The sequence below is a fragment of the Ranitomeya imitator genome, chromosome 9, assembly GCF_032444005.1.
Source record: "Ranitomeya imitator isolate aRanImi1 chromosome 9, aRanImi1.pri, whole genome shotgun sequence".
In the NCBI taxonomy this organism is placed as follows: Eukaryota; Metazoa; Chordata; class Amphibia; order Anura; family Dendrobatidae; genus Ranitomeya; species Ranitomeya imitator.
This window is the reverse complement of record NC_091290.1, coordinates 5,611,710-5,635,831: the sequence shown is the minus strand read 5'-3', so window position 1 is coordinate 5,635,831 and position 24,122 is coordinate 5,611,710. Positions and strand designations below refer to the sequence as shown.

The 24,122-nt window shown below is 46.4% G+C and overlaps 1 protein-coding gene across 1 annotated transcript; it reads left to right on the top strand.

The window, feature by feature from the left end:
- Positions 1 to 254: 254 nt before the first annotated feature.
- C9H11orf16 (chromosome 9 C11orf16 homolog) lies at positions 255 to 24,092 on the top strand. The gene is made up of 9 exons (XM_069738477.1): positions 255 to 345; positions 12,402 to 12,568; positions 14,821 to 14,983; positions 15,054 to 15,282; positions 16,077 to 16,730; positions 17,291 to 17,463; positions 22,424 to 22,596; positions 23,432 to 23,681; positions 23,849 to 24,092. Exons 2-9 carry the CDS (start codon positions 12,402 to 12,404, stop codon positions 23,957 to 23,959), a joined length of 1,920 nt encoding a protein of 639 aa, XP_069594578.1. The 5' UTR covers positions 255 to 345; the 3' UTR covers positions 23,960 to 24,092.
- The last annotated feature ends 30 nt before the right edge of the window (positions 24,093 to 24,122 follow it).

The following is a 24,122-nucleotide window of genomic DNA, read 5'->3' as shown; positions in this document are numbered from 1 at the left end:
GAATAGGTAATAACCGTTTGATGAGTCGGGGACAAAACGCGTTGAAAAGTTGCAGAATTTTGACATGTTCAATGATCTTGCACCATTGTCTCGAATTCTGCGGATTTAATATTAGTACAGATGAAGCCCAGCGATGCTCTGCAGGTGTAGAGATCTGCGCTGCGATAGTCTGCAGGACACATCAGATGAGATGTGAGCTGCAGGCCTGGAGGGCGCAGGCGCTGGATCTCTCCTATCAGATCACATTCCCAGCCGCTTCTATAGAAACCAACAAAGTAACCAGGAAACATGAGGACTGACTAGTAAACTGTGCAGCGAGCCGGTCACTCCGCTGCAGGACGAGAGGTAAGGTAGGGTCTGCGGACATTATAATCCATAGATGGTGCAATTATCTGAACCGATACATTGTAACAAACTTTAGCTCTGCTCACAACAAGGCTATGCTGGGATTTTATATTCTGTAAACATGAACATTCACTGAAAAGCAGCAGATACTGATAATGGGGAAGTGTACAAGAAAGTGGCAGAATGTTCCATAATTCAATATGCAAATTGTCTCTTCAGAGAGGAGGAAGACTAGAAATCTAGCGCCACCTAATGGAAGTAGCGATTCTACAAGTCAATATCGACCCTTTAACGAGCCTTGTCACATGACTTTAAAAACAATAATCTTTATTTATATAGAGCCAACATATTCCGCAGCGCTTTACAGCTTAACAGTTTCAAACACAATAGTCATAAGTAACAACGTTAACAATACAATAATTAAAGCCCAATAAGCCGACCCTGCTCGTGAGAGCTTACAATCTACCATGAGGTGGGGGAGATACAAAGTACAGGTGTGTATTTACAATGATGTATTTACAATGATGGTCCAGCCATCTTCAGGGGTTGGGGAATAGATGGGGATAGTGAATGGGCTACACACACACATAAAATGACTGATTAGGGAATGTGAAAGGCTGCTCTGAACAAATGTGTTTTGACGGCGCACTTAAAATTATGCAAATTGTGTATGGTCCTAATATCTTGGGGTAGAGCATTCCAGAGGATTGGCGCAGCACGGGAGAAGTCTTGGAGTCGGGAGTGGGAGGTACGGATTAGTGCAGAGGTTAGTCGGAAGTCATTTGCAGAGTGCAGTGGTCTGTTAGGCCGATAGACAGAAATGAGGGAGGAGATGTATGGGGGGCCGCACTGTGGAGAGTTTTGTGGGTGAGAACAAGTACTTTGAATTGTATCCTGTAATGAATGGGCAGCCAGTGTAACGACTGGCGAAGAGCGGACGCGTCCGAGTAACGATTATCCAGACGGACGACCCTGGCTGCCGCATTAAGGATGGACTGGAGAGGGGAAAGTCGAGTGTGGGGGAGGCCAATTAATAGAGAGTTGCAGTAGTCCAGGCGGGAGTGGATCAGGGCTACAGTGAGTGTTTTTGCTGTTTCCATGGTGAGAATATCGTAGTTACTTACCGATAACGGTATTTCTCTGAACCCATGACGGCACTAACGAGAGAGGGATCCGCCCTCAGGGACAGGAAACCCACAGGTTAAAAAGGCGGGACCTCTCCTCCACCTCAGTTGGTTTACAGAGCCTTGCAGGGAATTTCTGCTGTAACTTAATTGGTTATTTTTACACAACAAAATATAACTGTATAACTTATATAAGCTCCTCTATATATATACAGTGGGGCAAAAAAGTATTTAGTCAGTCAGCAATAGTGCAAGTTCCACCACTTAAAAAGATGAGAGGCGTCTGTAATTTACATCATAGGTAGACCTCAACTATGGAAGACAAACTGAGAAAAAAAAATCCAGAAAATCACATTGTCTGTTTTTTTATCATTTTATTTGCATATTATGGTGGAAAATAAGTATTTGGTCAGAAACAAACAATAAAGATTTCTGGCTCTCACAGACCTGTAACTTCTTCTTTAAGAGTCTCCTCTTTCCTCCACTCATTACCTGTAGTAATGGCACCTGTTTAAACTTGTTATCAGTATAAAAAGACACCTGTGCACACCCTCAAACAGTCTGACTCCAAACTCCACTATGGTGAAGACCAAAGAGCTGTCAAAGGACACCAGAAACAAAATTGTAGCCCTGCACCAGGCTGGGAAGACTGAATCTGCAATAGCCAACCAGCTTGGAGTGAAGAAATCAACAGTGGGAGCAATAATTAGAAAATGGAAGACATACAAGACCACTGATAATCTCCCTCAATCTGGGGCTCCACGCAAAATCCCACCCCGTGGGGTCAGAATGATCACAAGAATGGTGAGCAAAAATCCCAGAACCACGTGGGGGGACCTAGTGAATGAACTGCAGAGAGCTGGGACCAATGTAACAAGGCCTACCATAAGTAACACACTACGCCACCATGGACTCAGCTCCTGCAGTGCCAGACGTGTCCCACTGCTTAAGCCAGTACATGTCCGGGCCCGTCTGAAGTTTGCTAGAGAGCATTTGGATGATCCAGAGGAGTTTTGGGAGAATGTCCTATGGTCTGATGAAACCAAACTGGAACTGTTTGGTAGAAACACAACTTGTCGTGTTTGGAGGAAAAAGAATACTGAGTTGCATCCATCAAACACCATACCTACTGTAAAGCATGGTGGTGGAAACATCATACTTTGGGGCTGTTTCTCTGCAAAGGGGCCAGGATGACTGATCGGGTACATGAAAGAATGAATGGGGCCATGTATCGTGAGATTTTGAGTGCAAACCTCCTTCCATCAGCAAGGGCATTGAAGATGAAACGTGGCTTGGTCTTTCAACATGACAATGATCCAAAGCACACTGCCAGGGCAACGAAGGAGTGGCTTCGTAAGAAGCATTTCAAGGTCCTGGAGTGGCCTAGCCAGTCTCCAGATCTCAACCCTATAGAAAAACTTTGGAGGGAGTTGAAAGTCCGTGTTGCCAAGCGAAAAGCCAAAAACATCACTGCTATAGAGGAGATCTGCATGGAGGAATGGGCCAACATACCAACAACAGTGAGTGGCAACCTTGTGAAGACTTACAGAAAACGTTTGACCTCTGTCATTGCCAACAAAGGATATATTACAAAGTATTGAGATGAAATTTTGTTTCTGACCAAATACTTATTTTCCACCATAATATGCAAATAAAATGATAAAAAAACAGACAATGTGATTTTCTGGATTTTTTTTTCTCAGTTTGTCTCCCATAGTTGAGGTCTACCTATGATGTAAATTACAGACGCCTCTCATCTTTTTAAGTGGTGGAACTTGCACTATTGCTGACTGACTAAATACTTTTTTGCCCCACTGTATATATATATATACACTTTTTTTTTTTTTTTTTTTTTTTTTATGCACACCTCGTGACTTAATTTATAAGTAGTGTGGACACCCATACGTGAAGGGAGGGAATATACAGGTGCCGTCATGGGTTCAGAGAAATACCGTTATCGGTAAGTAACTACGATATTCTCTTACCCCATGACGGCACTAACGAGAGAATTTCAAAGAATGAAAATTTTAGGGTGGGACTACTGCCTCAAGAACTCTCCTACCAAAAGTTAAGTCTGAGGGAGAGGATAGATTAAGCTGATAGTGCTTGAAGAATGTAGAGGGGGAAGACCAAGTGGCTGCTCTACATATTTGATCTATTGATGCTCCACCACGTTCAGCCCAAGAGGTTGCCACCGACCTGGTTGAATGAGCCTTAACTGTGTCTGGAACTTTTTCCCCGGATGAGGTATATGACATCTTGATGGCATCTCTTACCCACCTCGCCAACGTGGCTTTCGATGCCTTGTGACCCTTATTTGGTCCCTGAAAGCAGACAAACAGAGCCCTCCCTTTCCTACACTCCCTTGTGGCTGATAGATAGTGTGTTAGACATCTCTTTACATCTAGAGTGTGTAGAGCCTCCTCTTTTTTGTTTTTTGGATTGGGGCAAAAAGATGGTAACGCTATCTCTTGAGATCTGTGGAATTTTGACGCCACTTTGGGAAGGTAAGAAGGGTCAGTTTTGAGGATTACTCTGTCCTCTAATATTTGGGTTAGAGGTGGGTAGGCTGATAAGGCCTGCAGATCACTAATCCTGCGAGCTGAGGTTAGGGCCACCAATAAACAGGTTTTCCAAGATATTATTTTTAGTGAAGCCTGAGATAAAGGTTCGAACGGCGCTTTAGTTAGTGCTGAAAGGACTAAGTTCAGGTCCCAGGGAGGAGCGGTGAGATGTATAACTGGTCTGGACCTAGTAGATGCTCTAATAAATCTTTTTACCCAGTGATTCCCCGCCAAATCCTGGTTGTAAAGGGCACCCAATGCTGCAATCTGAACCTTCAGCGTGTTTGTTGCTAGGCCTTTCTCTAAACCTTTTTGAAGAAATTCTAAGATTTCCTGAATTGGCATCTGATTTGATAGGATAACTCCTGACGTGGAGAGGAACTTTTTCCAGACTTTGCCGTAGGCTCTGGTAGTTATAGGTTTTCTACTGGCCAGCAGGGTAGAAATTAAATTTGAAGAAAACCCCCTTTTTGTTAACAGTTCCCTTTCAAAAGCCAGGCCGTCATGTGCAAACTTTTTATTTGAGGGTGATTCACTGGCCCTTGATGCAGAAGGTCTGGGATATCTGGGAGTACCCATGGATCCGCTATGGACATTAGGCGTAGCCATGGGAACCATACTCTTTTCGGCCAGAACGGAGCTATCAGTATCACTTTGGCTCTGTCTTCCCTGATTTTCTTCAAGACTAAGGGAATTAGAGCTATCGGAGGAAACACATAAGCTAGATGGAATTTCCATGGAATTAACAACGCGTCTATGGCCACTGGACTCCCCCGAGGATCTATCGAGCAGAAGGCCTCCGTTTTCCGATTTTGATTGTTTGCAAATAGATCTATATCCGGGGCCCCCCAAAGATCCACTATGCGTTTGAATATACTTGTATTTAACTCCCATTCCCCCTGTTTTAATTGGGTTCTGCTTAGAAAATCTGCAGTTTGATTTTCTGACCCTTTTATGTGAAGGGCTGTCAGGGAGGACAAGTTGGCTTCTGCTTGTGACATGATGAAATTTGTCACTTTCATTAGGGATTGAGACCTCGTCCCTCCCTGATGGTTTAAATATGCTACTACCACCCTGTTGTCCGTCAGTAGTCTCACGTGGTGGGAACGGAGGGAAGTTAAAAAATGATTGATGGCGTACTGAACTGCTAAAAGCTCCTTCATGTTTGAAGTAAGGTCTTTTTATTCTACTGACCAAGGACCTTGGGCAATTTGCCTGTTTAGGTGGGCCCCCCACCCCCAAGGGCTTGCGTCTGTGGTCAGGATTATCGAGACCGGCCATACCCATGGAACCCCCCTCCTGAGATTGGACGGGTCTCTCCACCAAGCTAAGGAAGTTTTTGTCCGAGAGGATATTTTTAATTGCTTTTCTAAATTTCCTCCTGCGTGGGATACCGCCTCTAGTATTTCCCACTGGAGATCTCTCGAGTGGCTCTGAGCCCACTGTACCGCTGGGATACAGGATGTCATTGATCCCAGTATGGACATGGCTCTCCTTAGAGAGATCAGAGGAGAGATACTCAACTGATTCACTAGATGTATCATGTTGGATACTTTCTCTTCTGGCAGACGACACTCTTGCTTTGTTGAGTCTATTAATATCCCCAAGTACAACTGTACTTGAGATGGGATAAGCCTGGATTTTTCCAGGTTCAGAAACCATCCTAGATTCGATAGGGCTACCATCACTCTGTTTAGTTGCTGGCTGCAATGTAGAGAGGAACTGCCCATCACTAGGAGGTCGTCCAGATAAGGCACAATCAATATGTTTTGTTCCCTTATATGGGCCATTACTTCCGCCATTAATTTTGTGAATACTCTCGGGGCAATGGCTAGACCAAACGGAAGAGCCTTGTATTGGTAATGTTTCAGTTCCCCTTGTATCATTACTGCAACCCTGAGATATTTCCGGAAATCCGGATGGATTGGCACATGATAGTATGCGTCCTTTAAGTCTATAACAGTCATGAAACAAGACGGGATAAGGGATCTGACACATGATTTTATTGTCTCCATTTTGAATTTTTCTATTACCAGGTATCTGTTTAGTTGTTTCAAATTTATAATTACTCTGAAAGTTCCGTCCGGTTTTGTTCGAAGAAAGAGCGGAGAATAAAACCCCCTCGTCTCTTCCTGTTGTGGAACTTCCTGTAAGACTTTCTTCTCCAGAAGAGTGAGAACTTCTCTCTGGATGCTTAGCTGCTCGATCTCTGACTTTCTACGTGGTGTGACCACAAACTGATTGTGTGGCATTGTGTGAAAGCTTAGTTTTAGGCCCGTCTTTATGATGTTTAGAGTCCAGGCACTTCCAGAAATTTTTTCCCAGGTTGGAAGGAAGTGGGTCAGTCTCCCTCCTACCTGGGGCACACCCTCATTGTGGCTGTTTTTTATTATCCGGCTTGTTGAACATGAAACCTCCTCTTTTGAATTTTCTGTCTTCCCACCCCTCCTTTTGATTTTTTGGGGGGCGTCTTTGTGTGAACCTCCTTCCTCGAAAGGGCCGCCTATAAGATTGATTTAGGAATCCCGGAAAGGCTTTCTTTTTATCAACCGCTTTTTCGAGGACATCGTCTAGGGTGGGACCGAACAAATATTCACCTTCACATCTCTAAATGATCCAGCCAGACCATTAGTGCTCTAGCTGTACACGTAGCAGCTATACCGGGTTTTAGCCCCCCGCTGGCGGCCTCCCAGGACCCTTTTAGGAAGACATCGGCCTTTTTATCCATAGGATCCTTGAGGGTCCCCATATCTTCAAAAGGCAGAGCGAACTTTTTAGAGGCTTTCGCGATGGCGACGTCTAATTTTGGCGCTTTTCCCCATGAGGCGCAGGCTGGGTCATCAAATGGGTATTTCCTTTTGGGTGTTAACAGTACTTTTTTGTCTGGTCTTTTCCACTCCTTTTTTATAAGGGCTTGAATTTTTTCATTTAATGGGAACACTCTGTACTTCTTTTGTTCCAGGCCACTAAACATAAGATCTTGTACAGATTTTTTGGAACGAGTGTCTGCCAGACCCATTGTCGCCCTAACCATTTTCACCAACGCATCCGTTTCATCTATTGGGAAACAGTTGCGACCGCTTTCTGAAGATGCGGAGGAGGATGATGAAGCTGTAGAGCTATCAGAATCCCCACTCGTACTATCTCCCTCGCTGGAGCTGTAATCTGGAGATTTTTCTTTATGTTTTCTTTTACGGTTTTTTACGCTTTTTAATGCGTCTGCTACTTGGGTTTTAATTAAATCTTTTAATTCAGATGTGAAACTTGGTGTCTCCTCATCAATGGTGTTCTTAATACATGGCGCACAGAGTTTTTTAACCCATGAATCCGGCAAATCTGCTGAACAAAGCGGGCATACTCTATGTTTACTTTTCCCCTGGCATTTCTTTCCCTAGGAAACAATAAACCCCTATTAGAATTTACACTTTCACGGAGGTCACTTACCCTCCTAATGTGAGGAAGATACCGGCTGTGGCTTTGAGGATGCCTCCTCCACTTGAACCACCGTCTCCCTCCTGGATCCACCAGAGCCTCTGCTACGCTGGGATCCTGAGCTGCTGCGCTGCGTGGGTTTTCTTGAGGAATGGCGCTCCTTCGGGTTCTTTGTCACAGGGGCCTGTGAAATTTCTTCCACCGACTGCTCTATTCCACTCATGGTGGTAATCTCTGAGCAGCGGTATACCCCTTTTTCTTCTGGATATATACTAATGGAGCGGCGCCAGGCAACTTCCGGTTTACCCAGAGGTGCCCTGCGCCGCCCCGGAAGTGACCCCCACGCCTGCGCAGTAAGTCGCCGAACCCCGCGCGCGCGCTCACTGTTTGCCGGCTCACAGGAGGGACGGAGCTTCCGCAGCCGCCGCTGCTCCCAGCGTTCTCTTGTCAGTGACCGGCGTCACCACTCCTGTGTGCCTTATGGATCGGTGGAGAAACCCTCCAGGTAGCCGCCGCTACCTATTGCCGATCATCCCTTTGAAAAGGAAGAGGCAGGCTTTCTCGGCATCCTCTTCACTGCCTCCCCTCTGCGCGCATCTACGAGGCCCGCCGACCCCGGATCGCGCCCTCAGGGAGGAATCCACCTGAGACCGTGGCAGGGCCCCCCGCTGCCTGAACTCGGCCTGATGGTCCCTGGACTCCTGGATGGTGAGTTGTGGGATCCCCGTCGGGGACAGGAAACCGAACTGAGGTGGAGGAGAGGTCCCGCCTTTTTAACCTGTGGGTTTCCTGTCCCTGAGGGCGGATCCCTCTCTCGTTAGTGCCGTCATGGGGTAAGAGAAAAGGACGGATTCTAGAGATGTTCTTTAGGTGTAAGCGGCACGAGCGGGCAAGAGATTGTATGTGGGAGGTGAAGGAGAGATCGGAGGCAGACATAACACCCAGACAGCGCGCCTGCTGCCGGGGTGTTATTATGGTGCCACCCACGGAGAGGGAAACGTCAGGTTTAGGCTTGGTTCCCATTGCGTTAATGGGAAAGCGCTAACGGACAGCGTTGCACGGCGAACTTAACGCCGTGCAACGCGTCCGTTAGCGCGCCCATTCACGGCAATGGGAACGCACAGCACTAGTGCGTGCCATGTTCGGCACGCGCTAGGGACGCGCCGGTGTTTCCTGGCGCACCGCGGACGCTGCTTGTAGCGTCCGAGGCGCGCCCGCGGTCCACTTCCCGCTCTCGCAGATCGGGGATCTGCAAGAGCGGGGACGTTACCGCGACCCCGGGACGCGGCCACATTAAAAACATTGCGTTAGCGCAACCCGCTAGCGCTAAAAGGGTTGCACTAACGCAATGTGACCCTAGCCTTAGGGAGGTTAGTAGATGGCGGGAGCAGAAGAAGTTCAGTTTTGGAGAGGTTGAGTTTCAGATAGAGAACAGACATGATGTTGGAGACTAAAGAGAAAAATAGCACCAAAAGAACCAAAATTTTGTTTGTAAAAGTAGGAATTTTATTAAGTCAGAAGGGTAATAACACACGACAAAAATATATAAAACAGGAAAATGACAAAGGATCTCACCAAAAAGATGGCAGAGTGGTTCCCAACAGGCAAACATGAAGTACACAAAGTAAATAGTCAGCCCAACAGTGCTAAGGTACATAGTTTGCAAAGAGGTTTCAATAAGAATATGCCCATATGTGTATATAGACCAATACATATAAGGTCTATAAAGTACCATAAAGCCTCATGCAAAAAATCCAGGGTGACCGCACATATAGTAATGGTGCATGACCAGTTAAAGTAGCAAGAAGTTTACCTGCGGGACCACGATGCCATCCACCCCAACGCGCGCTTCGGCCACGTGCCTTCTTCCGGGGGTGAGAAGAGAGAGAAGAGAAGGGGGCCAAGGACTGGGCCCTGAGGTACCCCGACAGTGAGAGGAAGAGGAGACAAAGTGGAGCCAGAGAACAGAACACTGAGGAGAGGGTGGTCGACAGTGTCGAAAGCTACAGAGAGGTCGAGAAGAATGAGCAGAGTGGTCACCATTACACTTTGCTGTCAGAAGGTCATTGGTCACTTTGATGAGTGCAGTTTCTGTAGAATATAGGGGGCGGAAGCCGGACTGTGAAGGGTCTAGGAGGGAGTAAGCGGAGAGGTAACGGGTCAGGCGGGAGTAGATCAGGCGCTCCAAGAGTTTAGAGATGAAGGGGAGGTTGGAGACTGGTCTGTAGTAATTTGGGCAGGATGGGTCGAGGGCGGGTTTCTTTACTAATGGAGTAATGATAGAGTGTTTGAAGGAGGAGGGGAAAATGCCAGAGGAGAGGGAGAGATTAAAGATTGTAGTTAGGTCAGTTGTGACGACTGGACAAACTGGAGGAGATGAGAGGGAATGGGGTCGGTGGTGCATGTAGTTGGACGAGAAGAGAGGAGCTTGGAGACTTCTTCTGTGATGGGATCGAATGTGGATAGAGCCAGGGGAAATGCACTTGGTGTCTGGAAGCAGATTTCCTGACAGATATTATCTATTTTCTCTATAAAGTGGGAGGCCAGGTCATCAGCACAAATGCCTGTGATAGGGGCTTGTGCTTTTGGCTTGAGGAGGGAGTGAAAGGTGTCACAAAGTTTCTTGGGGTTGTTGGATAGTGAGGAGATCAGAGTGGTGAAGTAGGTCTGTTTGGCGAGGTGAAGGGCAGAGTTATGTGTCCTTAACATAAATTTGAAGTGTATGAAGTCTTCTGGTGTGCGAGTTTTCCTCCATAAGCGTTCAGCACACCTAGAGCATTGCTGGAGAAGCAGAGTTTGCGATGTGAGCCAGGGCTGTTTCACTCTGTGTTTGGAGGTTCTGAGGGTAAGGGGAGCTACTTGGTCCAGGGGGCTTCTAAGAGAGTCATTGTAGTGCTGTACCACCAGATCAGGACAGGAAACGGAGGAGATTGGGGACAGTGATGAGTGTAAGGAGTCAGAGTGTGTGAGGGTTGATAGCATGTAGATTTCTGAATGTGTGGTAGGTAGGAGGGTGAGAGGGTGAAGGAGAGAATGTTGTGGTCAGAGAGGGGAAGTTATTAGGTAGGAGATTGAGCAGAGCTGGACAAAGACCAGGTCCAGGGTGTTACCGTCTTTGTGTGTCTCAGAGGTTGAGAGCTGTGAGAGGCCGAGAGAAGTGGTTAGTGATAGAAACTGGGACGCTGATGTGGAAGTGGGGCTGTAAATGGGGATGTTGAAGTCTCCCAAAATAAAGGTTGGGAGTTCTGAGGACATAAAGTGCGGTAGCCAGGCAGACATATGGTCCAGGAAGTGGGTGGGCGAGCCTGGGGGCCGGTATATGACCGCTACACTGAGGGAGAGGGGACGAAAGAGCCTGATGGTGTGGACCTCAAAAGAAGGGAATGAGAGTGAAGGAGCTAGGGGGATGACCTGGAAAGTGCATTGTGGGGACAGGAGTATGCCGACTCCACCACCAGGTCTGTTTGGGGGTCTCGGGGAATGGGAGAATTAGGCCACCATGGCAGCAGGGTAGGCAAGTAATATTAATAAGATTAGTGTGGTTATGATACGAGGTTGGGTAGGGGTTGAGGTTGGGGGATGGTGGACAAGGGTTGGGGGGAGATGTCCCCTGAAATTAGTAGGAGTAGGAAGATAAGGAGCAAGTAGGTATTGGAATTGTACGAAGTTGTTTTGTGATGTGTGTTTGGGCAAGATGGGCTGAGGTTTTTCAGGAAGGTGAGAAGTGCATGGGAGCTGTACATGGGAGAGGGAAGGAGAGAGGGGCTGATGTATATGAGTCATGATGGAGGGGGGGATGGGGCTATGAACGTGAATGGCAAGGGAACATAGGAGGATAGGAACAAAGCACATGAATAGAAGGGAGAGTAGAGTGTGGGTTACCTGACTCCTGCCCTAACAGCCATGGAATAACTGCCTTTTGATCGATGCTCATCTTCGGGATGCTCACGTGCACCCCCACATGCATGCACCCCTAAGGATGTTTCTAAATGTATTGTCCAGAATGCTGGGTCAGAAGAGATGGACTGTGGGAACTGGTTGTGGATAATTTGGCAGCTGGGGTCAGCACACCAGGGGGTGGTTAGATGATCAAAGACATTGGGGCTGGCAACCATCTATATGCTATAACACCTTCCACCAGATAATATCTAGAACAATCACTCAGAACATGACAGTGCAGGGTACTGACACTCCTCAGTCCATAATACAGTATTGTTTCAAATGCTCAGAAATATTCTCAATAAGGACAAAAAGTAAACGAGGATCGAAACGTTTAGGGTATGTGCACACGTTGCGGAATCTTGTGCAGATTTTTCCGCACTGATTTTGGTAATTCCGCATAAAATCCGTACTGGGGATTTACTGCGGAATTACCGTTTTTTGTGCGGATTCCACCTGCAGATTCCTATTATGGAGCAGGTGTAAACCACTGCGGAATCCGCACAAAGAATTGACATGCTGCGGAATAAACAGCGCAGCGTTCCGCGCGTTTTTTTCCGCATGTGCACTGCGGATTTTGTTTTCCAAAGGTTTACATGGCATTGTAAACTCATGGAAAACTGCTGCGAGTCCGCTGCGAATCCGCAGCAAAATCCGCAACGTGTGCACATACCCTTAGGAAGAAGAGTTCGCACAGCTTGTGGTTTGCTACAATTTACATAATATTCTATCCTTACAGCAGCAGCACAAATATTTACTGAAGGTTTGTTGCAATGTATCAGTGCAGTGAAAATGAATCATTGTGGAGAGCAGAGACTCACCAGCTCACAGACATGAAGGATGGAAAGTCTACACCGATATTACATGCACCATAAAGCCGGCATCCTGCCACATAGCACATTATTACCATGGATCACCGGATCCAGGATGATCTTATAGATCGCCTCCACAGATTTCCATGTATCGAATGTAATGTACACACATTTTCATCACTTAGATGGATCCCTACATGGGGACACTGTGCTTGGACCACAAATACTGCAGCGTGACATCCCCCCTACCTACATCATCCTGCCACAGCCTGGTTACACATCCCGAGCCGCTGTGCAGCTGTTCAGCTACAGGACATCAGTGCGTGACCACTCACCACGCCATCCACAGACCGTAAGTAGCACCGCCACTAACTTCTCTTATATTGAGGCGGTATTATAGTTGTCATATTATTATACATAGGGAGGCAGTGTTATAGTAGTTATATTCTTGTACATATCAGCAGTATTATAGCAGTCATATTCTTGTACATAGGAGCAGTATTATAGTAGTTACATTCTGGTACATAGGGGCAGTATTATAGTAGTTATATTCTTGTACATAGGGAGCAGTATTATAGTAGTTATATTCTTGTACATAGGAGCAGTATTATAGTAGTTATATTCCTGCACATAGGAGCAGTATTATAGTAGTTATATTCTTGTACATAGGGGGCAGTATTATAGTAGTTATATTCCTGCACATAGGAGCAGTATTATAGTAGTCATATTCTTGTACATAGGAGCAGTATTATAGTAGTTATATTCTTGTACATAGGGGGCAGTATTATAGTAGTTATATTCTTGTACATAGGAGCAGTATTATAGTAGTTATATTCTTGTACATAGGAGCAGTATTATAGTAGTCATATTCTTGTACATAGGGGCAGTATTATAGTAGTTATATTCTTGTACATAGGGGCAGTATTATAGTAGTTATATTCTTGTATATAGGGAGCAGTATTATAGTAGTTATATTCTTGTACATAGGGGCAGTATTATAGTAGATATATTCTTGTACATAGGAGCAGTATTATAGTAGTTATATTCTTGTACATAGGGGCAGTATTATAGTAGTCATTCTTGTACATAGGGGCAGTATTATAGTAGTTATATTCTTGTACATAGGGGCAGTATTATAGTAGTTATATTCTTGTACATAGGGGCAGTATTATTGTAGTTATATTCCTGTACCTAGGGGACAGTATTATAGTAGTTATATTCCTGTACATAGGGGCAGTATTATAGTAGTTATATTCTTGCACATAGGAGCAGTATTATAGTAGTTATATTCTTGTACATAGGAGCAGTATTATAGTAGTTATATTCCTGTACATAGGAGCAGTATTATAGTAGTTATATTCCTGTACATAGGAGCAGTATTATAGTAGTTATATTCCTGTACCTAGGGGCAGTATTATAGTAGTTATATTCCTGTACATAGGGGCAGTATTATTGTAGTTATATTCCTGTACATAGGAGCAGTATTATAGTGGTTATATTCTTGTACATAGGAGCAGTATTATAGTAGTCATATTCTTGTACATAGGGGCAGTATTATAGTAGTTATATTCTTGTACATATGGGGCAGTATTATAGTAGTTATATTCTTGTACATAGGAGCAGTATTATAGTAGTTATATTATTGTACATAGGAGCAGTATTATAGTAGTTATATTATTGTACATAGGAGCAGTATTATAGTAGTTATATTCCTGTACATGGGGCAGTATTACAGTAGTTATATTCTTGTTCATAAGGGCAGTATTATAGTAGTTATATTATTGTACATAGGAGCAGTATTATAGTAGTTATATTCCTGTACATAGGGGGCAGTATTATAGTAGTTATATTCTTGTACATAGTGGCAGTATTATAGTAGTTATATTCTTGTACATAGGAGCAGTATTATAGTAGTTATATTCCTGTACATAGGAGCAGTATTATAGTAGTTATATTATTGTACATAGGAGCAGTATTATAGTAGTTATATTCCTGTAAATAGGGGGCAGTATTATAGTAGTTATATTCTTGTACATAGTGGCAGTATTATAGTAGTTATATTCTTGTACATAGGAGCAGTATTATAGTAGTTATATTCCTGTACATAGGGGCAGTATTATAGTAGTTATATTCTTGTACATAGGAGCAGTATTATAGTAGTTATATTCTTGTACATAGGAGCAGTAATATAGTAGTTATATTCTTGTACATAGGGGCAGTATTATAGTAGTTATATTATTGTAAGTAGCAGTATTATAGTAGTTATATTCCTGTACATGGGGCAGTATTACAGTAGTTATATTCTTGTACATAGGAGCAGTATTATAGTAGTTATATTCTTGTACATAGCAGTATTATAGTAGTTATATTCTTGTACATAGGAGCAGTATTATAGCAGTTATATTCTTGTACATAGGAGCAGTATTATAGTAGTTATATTCCTGTACATAGGGGCAGTATTATAGTAGTTATATTTTTGTACATAGGAGCAGTATTATAGTAGTTATATTCTTGTACATAGGAGCAGTATTATAGTAGTTATATTATTGTACATAGGAGCAGTATTATAGTAGCTGTCCACGTGATACTTGTTCTTTTCTATAGATGTTCCCTGAGTGGTCATTATCCTCATTACACCAGTGTAACGTGTAGAAAGACGACCGCGTCCCCCACATTTCCACGTCTAACGTCAATCATTAGGCGAAACACGGTTTTGGCCCGCAGAGACCTTGATGGGTTCTACTATGTCGGTGTGGTGATACAGGAGGTATGGTGCATATTATGCGGCACTATATGGCAGGTGAATATTACATACAGCACGTTTTATCTCACACCAGGAGGATCCCGGAGTGTTTCTTATAGAATTTTCCAAGCCATGCGTGGAGGGCGAGCGCTATCCCGCCATGTTACAGAAGACACGCGCATGTGACATCATTCAGCACGAGGAGGCGCTGAGACATTGCGTTGTGCCCGGAGACAATGTGCTGGCCCCCTGGGAACCACAGCTGACGAGATATGGGCCGGGGACAGTCATTCTAGGCCTGGAGACGAGAGATCCCCTCCGAGGTACACTCATCCCTTCCACAGATGTGTATCATAGACTTTGTGCTTGCATTCTCCACTATTAAGATATTTGCTTTCGGTCAGTGAATGGGACACTTTCTTACTTGCACTTCCATGATGACCTAAGTCATCTCACAGCTGATGGTTTGCTTCAGTTGCATCCAGTCTGGAGTACCCTCCAGATGCTTAAAAGGGGTTGTCCAGGATTGAGATACTGATCATTTATCCCTAGAATAGGTCTTCAATATCAGATCTGTGGAGGTCCGACACCTGGTCCCCCGCGATCAGCTGCCAGAAATACAGAAGTGTGCAGAGCCAGAGCAGCCGAGCTCCGCACACCGAGTATGAGGCGATCTCGGGTCCAGCTCTGGCTGTGCCAATCTGATACTTGCGTCTTATCTTAAGGGGAGGTCATCAATATCACAGTCCTGGACAACCCCTTCAACAACTTGGATTCTAGTAGCATATTCTACCTGCACTGACACACAGTAACAATCACTCAGCACAAGAAAAGATATTTCTGCTGCTGATGAGCTGAGCGCACAGAACCTCATCTACACCGATACATTGTAACATGATAAGGAACTGAAACACAAAGTCTGTAAGTTACAGAACCTTAATTTACTGAATGTTGTAAAGAAGTTCTGCAGCGACCTGGCCATAGAGGCCAGGGTACACGGCGCTTACTCTACATGTATAGCCTGTATACGTTTTGCTGCTCTTCCTCCTGGGTTATAGCATATCTAATATACAATGGTTTGTACACACAAATTCACGACTGTCGTTATCTCCCGCAGGCGCAGAGGACGAGCAGCTCACCATTAGCTTTTGGAACGGCAAAAAATCAACAGTCCCACTGCAGGTGGCCGTGTGGATCTCCCCTTCGGTTCACCACCGCATTGTAGACACCCTTCACCGTCCGGTCAGCAGCCGCCCGTGCACAGCACGAAGCAGCACCACGTATGTGATCACGGAGCGCTGCGCCCCAGTGCCGATCCCCGTGTGCTCCGCCGACCACATCCACCGATGCAACTGTCACAGCGTCCACTCACATGTCACCCACCCCCACTGCTCCTGCTTCTCCACCTGCTGCTACGACCCCAAGTGCCAGGACTGGTGGCCGCTCTCACCCAGGACCACGGTCTACGTCCATGGGAATAAGGAGCTGGACGAAGGAGACTTATCCTCAACCATGAAGATGAAAGGCGAGAGACGCAGGCAGGGCGAATGCCGCTTCTCCTCCTCATCATCCGAGTCTGAAGGGCAAGAGTCTCTGGACGATGAGAGTGACAGTGAGACGTACCTGTCCAAGACCACGCAGAGTACGATGGTGGACAGCGCTGTGAACACGGACTCCACTCTGTGGGAGAAGCCAAAACTGGAGCCCAGCGGCCGGCCGGAATGGAGGTATTGGAAGCGGGGTCAACCAGAGCCCTTCTATCGAAAGCCAGGTATGAAGGGGGGACACGCTGCACTCACCCTGCAACTGGGAAAAACTCGCACACTGATGTTCAAATCTGAGCAAAATAGCGAACAGCTTTATAAAGAATCTATATGCTTGTAAATCGGTTACTTCTCAGCAGCTACAGAACTACAGCTATAAAGTCAGGACATCGAGTCCATATCATGGCACAGTAGAAGGGGTAGTTGTGTAGCTGCTAGGTAGACAAATGCTGGAAACCACTGAGTACAGGTGAAAACCCAGCAGTTCACTTCTCACTGCTGAGGCTTTGGTACAATGTGCAATCCAGGAGTTTAACAGTTCGGAATCCGACACTGATACATTGTAACATTATCAGGAAAGACATGAAATGTGAGAACGGATAGGACATTGTCCTGTATAACACAGAGTTATGGAGACGTTCAGTATATAAGGATAACGTCGTCATATACAGACACCGGCACCGCGCCGGTCTACATCTGCGTCACGGCGAGCACTGCCAGGGCGTCACAGACCCGCCTCACATAATGGCGATATCATCTCATAAAGAAATGATTCTGTGTCTTCCAGGAATAATTACACCAAAGAGCAAACCGTGTACGTCAGATCTGAGGTCGGCGCCGTCTGATATCATCGGGTCGTCCAATCAAAGCGCTCTGTTTGAAGCCATTTCAGATTCCCCGTCCAGAAGACTAACAATGAAAGATGTCATGATCCATACGGACTTCAACCCTTCCCAAAAAGTAAGTACACAAGTAAACATACTATATGTGCGTAGGGTAAGGCTTTACAATGTATGTAGTGTCCAGCCATCCCAGGTTTCACCAGAGATCAGCGGTGACATCACTGAGAATGCCTCCTATCCATCACCAGAGATCAGCGGTGACATCACTGAGAATGCCTCCTATCCATCACCAGAGATCAGAGGTGACATCACTGAGAATGCCTCCTATCCATCACCAGAGATCAGCGGTGACATCACTGAGAATGCCTCCTATCCATCACCAGAGATCAGAGGTGACATCACTGAGAATGCCTCCTATCCATCACCAGAGATCAGCGGTGACATCACTGAGAATGTCTCCTATCCATCACCAGAGATCAGAGGTGTCATCACTGAGAATGTCTCCTACCCATCACCAGAGATCAGCGGTGACATCACTGAGAATGTCTCCTATCCATCACCAGAGATCAGAGGTGTCATCACTGAGAATGCCTCCTACCCATCACCAGAGATCAGCGGTGACATCACTGAGAATGCCTCCTATCCATCACCAGAGATCAGCGGTGACATCACTGAGAATGCCTCCTATCCATCACCAGAGATCAGAGGTGTCATCACTGAGAATGTCTCCTACCCATCACCAGAGATCAGCGGTGACATCACTGAGAATGCCTCCTATCCATCACCAGAGATCAGCGGTGACATCACTGAGAATGTCTCCTATCCATCACCAGAGATCAGAGGTGTCATCACTGAGAATGCCTCCTATCCATCACCAGAGATCAGCGGTGACATCACTGAGAATGCCTCCTATCCATCACCAGAGATCAGCGGTGACATCACTGAGAATGTCTCCTATCCATCACCAGAGATCAGCGGTAACATCACTGAGAATGCCTCCTATCCATCACCAGAGATCAGCGGTGACATCACTGAGAATGTCTCCTATCCATCACCAGAGATCAGCGGTAACATCACTGAGAATGTCTCCTATCCATCACCAGAGATCAGAGGTGTCATCACTGAGAATGCCTCCTATCCATCACCAGAGATCAGCGGTGACATCACTGAGAATGTCTCCTATCCATCACCAGAGATCAGAGGTGTCATCACTGAGAATGCCTCCTATCCATCACCAGAGATCAGCGGTGACATCACTGAGAATGTCTCCTATCCATCCCCAGAGATCAGCGGTGACATCACTGAGAATGCCTCCTATCCATCACCAGAGATCAGCGGTGACATCACTGAGAATGTCTCCTATCCATCACCAGAGATCAGCGGTGACATCACTGAGAATGCCTCCTATCCATCACCAGAGATCAGAGGTGACATCACTGAGAATGCCTCCTATCCATCACCAGAGATCAGCGGTGACATCACTGAGAATGTCTCCTATCCATCACCAGAGATCAGAGGTGTCATCACTGAGAATGCCTCCTATCCATCACCAGAGATCAGCGGTGACATCACTGAGAATGTCTCCTATCCATCCCCAGAGATCAGCGGTGACATCACTGAGAATGTCTCCTATCCATCACTAGAGATCAGCGGTGACATCACTGAGAATGTCTCCTACCCATCCCCAGAGATCAGCGGTGACATCACTGAGAATGTCTCCTATCCATCACTAGAGATCAGCGGTGACATCACTGAGAATGCCTCCTATCCATCACCAGAGATCAGCGGTGACATCACTGAGAATGCCTCCTATCCATCACCAGAGATCAGCAGTGACATCACTGAGAATGCCTCCTATCCATCACCAGAGATCAGAGGTGACATCACTGAGAATGCCTCCTATCCATCACCAGAGATCAGAGGTGACATCACTGAGAATGTCTCCTATCCATCACCAGAGATCAGCGGTGACATCACTGAGAATGCCTCCTATCCATCACCAGAGATCAGCGGTGACATCACTGAGAATGCCTCCTATCCATCACCAGAGGTGACATCACTGAGAATGCCTCCTATCCATCACCAGAGATCAGAGGTGACATCACTGAGAATGCCTCCTATCCATCACCAGAGATCAGCAGTGACATCACTGAGAATGCCTCCTATCCATCACCAGAGATCAGAGGTGACATCACTGAGAATGTCTCCTATCCATCACCAGAGATCAGCGGTGACATCACTGAGAATGTCTCCTATCCATCACCAGAGATCAGCGGTGACATCACTGAGAATGTCTCCTATCCATCACTAGAGATCAGCGGTGACATCGCTGAGAATGCCTCCTATCCATCACCAGAGATCAGCGGTGACATCACTGAGAATGTCTCCTATCCATCCCCAGAGATCAGCGGTGACATCACTGAGAATGTCTCCTATCCATCACTAGAGATCAGCGGTGACATCACTGAGAATGCCTCCTATCCATCACCAGAGATCAGCGGTGACATCACTGAGAATGCCTCCTATCCATCACCAGAGATCAGCAGTGACATCACTGAGAATGCCTCCTATCCATCACCAGAGATCAGAGGTGACATCACTGAGAATGCCTCCTATCCATCACCAGAGATCAGAGGTGACATCACTGAGAATGTCTCCTATCCATCACCAGAGATCAGCGGTGACATCACTGAGAATGCCTCCTATCCATCACCAGAGATCAGCGGTGACATCACTGAGAATGCCTCCTATCCATCACCAGAGGTGACATCACTGAGAATGCCTCCTATCCATCACCAGAGATCAGAGGTGACATCACTGAGAATGCCTCCTATCCATCACCAGAGATCAGCAGTGACATCACTGAGAATGCCTCCTATCCATCACCAGAGATCAGAGGTGACATCACTGAGAATGTCTCCTATCCATCACCAGAGATCAGCGGTGACATCACTGAGAATGTCTCCTATCCATCACCAGAGATCAGCGGTGACATCACTGAGAATGTCTCCTATCCATCACTAGAGATCAGCGGTGACATCGCTGAGAATGCCTCCTATCCATCACCAGAGATCAGCGGTGACATCACTGAGAATGCCTCCTATCCATCACCAGAGATCAGCAGTGACATCACTGAGAATGCCTCCTATCCATCACCAGAGATCAGAGGTGACATCACTGAGAATGCCTCCTATCCATCACCAGAGATCAGGTGACATCACTGAGAATGTCTCCTATCCATCACCAGAGATCAGCGGTGACATCACTGAGAATGCCTCCTATCCATCACCAGAGATCAGCGGTGACATCACTGAGAATGCCTCCTATCCATCACCAGAGGTGACATCACTGAGAATGCCTCCTATCCATCACCAGAGATCAGAGGTGACATCACTGAGAATGTCTCCTATCCATCACCAGAGATCAGCGGTGACATCACTGAGAATGTCTCCTATCCATCACCAGAGATCAGCGGTGACATCACTGAGAATGCCTCCTATCCATCACCAGAGATCAGCAGTGACATCACTGAGAATGCCTCCTATCCATCACCAGAGATCAGAGGTGACATCACTGAGAATGCCTCCTATCCATCACCAGAGATCAGAGGTGACATCACTGAGAATGTCTCCTATCCATCACCAGAGATCAGCGGTGACATCACTGAGAATGCCTCCTATCCATCACCAGAGATCAGAGGTGACATCATTGAGAATGTCTCCTATCCATCACCAGAGATCAGCAGTGACATCACTGAGAATGTCTCCTATCCATCACCAGAGATCAGCGGTGACATCACTGAGAATGCCTCCTGTCCATCACTAGAGATCAGAGGTGACATCACTGAGAATGCCTCCTATCCATCACTAGAGATCAGCGGTGACATCACTGAGAACGCCTCCTATCCATCACCAGAGATCAGCGGTGACATCACTGAGAACACCTCCTATCCATCACCAGAGATCAGCGGTGACATCACTGAGAACGCCTCCTATCCATCACCAGAGATCAGCGGTGACATCACTGAGAACGCCTCCTATCCATCACCAGAGATCAGCGGTGACATCACTGAGAACGCCTCCTATCCATCACCAGAGATCAGCGGTGACATCACTGAGAACGCCTCCTATCCATCACCAGAGATCAGCGGTGACATCACTGAGAATGCCTCCTATCCATCACCAGAGATCAGCGGTGACATCACTGAGAATGTCTCCTATCCATCACCAGAGATCAGAGGTGACATCACTGAGAATGCCTCCTATCCATCACCAGAGATCAGCGGTGACATCACTGAGAATGCCTCCTATCCATCACCAGAGATCAGAAGTGACATCACTAAGAATGTCTCCTATCCATCACCAGAGATCAGCGGTGACATCACTGAGAATGCCTCCTGTCCATCACTAGAGATCAGAGGTGACATCACTGAGAATGCCTCCTATCCATCACCAGAGATCAGCGGTGACATCACTGAGAATGCCTCCTATCCATCACCAGAGATCAGAAGTGACATCACTAAGAATGTCTCCTATCCATCACCAGAGATCAGCGGTGACATCACTGAGAATGCCTCCTATCCATCACTAGAGATCAGCGGTGACATCACTGAGAATGCCTCCTATCCATCACCAGAGATCAGCGGTGACATCACTGAGAATGCCTCCTATCCATCACCAGAGATCAGCGGTGACATCACTGAGAATGCCTCCTATCCATCACCAGAGATCAGCGGTGACATCACTGAGAATGCCTCCTATCCATCACCAGAGATCAGAGGTGACATCACTGAGAATGCCTCCTATCCATCACCAGAGATCAGAGGTGACATCACTGAGAATGTCTCCTATCCATCACCAGAGATCAGAGGTGACATCACTGAGAATGCCTCCTGTCCATCACTAGAGATCAGCGGTGACATCACTGAGAATGCCTCCTGTCCATCACTAGAGATCAGCGGTGACATCACTGAGACTGCCTCCTGTCTATCACTAGAGATCAGCGGTGACATCACTGAGAATGCCTGTCATCTCTTCATTATTGTTGATTAATATTGCTGGTATACATTTTTCTTAAAGGTACAGTCTCCTCCTGCAGTTGATCGTCTTGGAGAGTCAGAAGTGGTAAAACTACAGCATAAGAAACAGAAGCAGAAACATCAACAGAAGAAGAAAATTAAACATCTAGAATGGGAGCAAAAGAGGGAAAACGAGGCCGGAGAGAAATACAGCGACAGCCAGGAGGCTCACAGGTGTGGGGCATATATACATGTACATACACACATACAGTCAAGGACCCCAGTGACAGAGGCAGCAAAACAACCCCAAAACAGGTGACCCTCCACCATATTTAACTGTAGGTACTGTGTTCTTTTCTTCATAGGCCTCATTCCATTTTCGGTAAACAGTAGAATGATGTGCTTTACCAAAAAGCTCCATCCTGGTCTTTTCTGTCCACAAGACGCTTTTTTGATTTTTGATAACTCATGGACATTTTGGCAAACTGCAGTGTAGCTTTTATGTCTGTGTCAGCAGTGGGAACCTCTTGGGTCTGAGGCCACAGTGTCTCATTTCTTTCACATGTGGACGTATAGATCTCGCTGACATTGATGCACCCTAGGCCTGCAGGACAGCTTGAATTTCTTTGGATCTTGATTGGTGCTGATGCAGCATCTGGTCTATCCTGCGTTACAACCTTTCATCAGTCTTTTCTGTGCCGTCCACATCCAGGGAGATTAGCTACGGTGCCATGGGTTGTAAACTTCTTCATTGTGTTGCACACCATGGAAAAAAAGGAACATCAAGATCTCTGGAGATGGACTTGTAACCTTGAGATTGATATTTGTTCAACAATTTTGGTTCCCAAGTCCTCAGAGTTCTCTTCTCCTCTTTCTGTTCTCCATGTTTAGTGTGGCACACACAGACACACAATGCAAAGATTGAGGCAACTTCTCTTGCTTTTATCTGGTTACTTTATTTTCTGTAACAATTTCAAGGGTGCCAACACTTTTGGCCAGGACTGTATAAGTATAGGTCTGACCCCTCTGCACTGGGCTGCTATAATCCATCTTCCATTTCTCCATGCAGGATGAAGACCCTCCATCGTCTACAGAACGAGGAGCAGAAGCTGAAGGACGAACGAGAGCGAAATGTGACCGCCATGACGGCCAAGATAACAGCACAAGAGGAGCGTAGCGAGAGGTACCAAACCCTAGCTGTGGAGGATAAGAAGAAAGAAGAGCGGAGGCTGGGACACCTGAGGAAGGTGCGGGAACGGATCGACCAGAAGGAATTCGAGAAGTGTGCGGTCAATGAACAGAGAGAAAGAGATCACATGGTGAGCGCAGCATTGTGGAGCGCTCAGCCAGGAGGTGGTGGACAGTTCTGCTCCTCACCGCTCTCTTAGTGCTGTCTGTACGGAGCATGCTCCGGTGCATTGCACTGCGGTAGATGTAGTGATTACCCCCGGCCCTGATTAATGGCTGTCTCTCTCATCCATCGCAGGAGGCGCGGAGGCGAAGAGTTCAGGATCATTACCAGCAGGTGGCTGAAAGAGTTTACCAAGCTGAACAGCAAGGAGGGCGAAGCGGGAGCCACCAGGACGCCGAGGTGTAGATGCCGAGGGAAACAATCCAGCAGCCGGCCGAGTCCGCAGGGCTGGTGCCCGAACACAGGCGTCATGTAGCTGATGTTGGTTTGATTGCAGAGGTTATGTCTTTCCGCCTGTAATAATCACTTTGTGAACGTTTATTGCTGTAATGTCTTCTCTGTGGTGTAG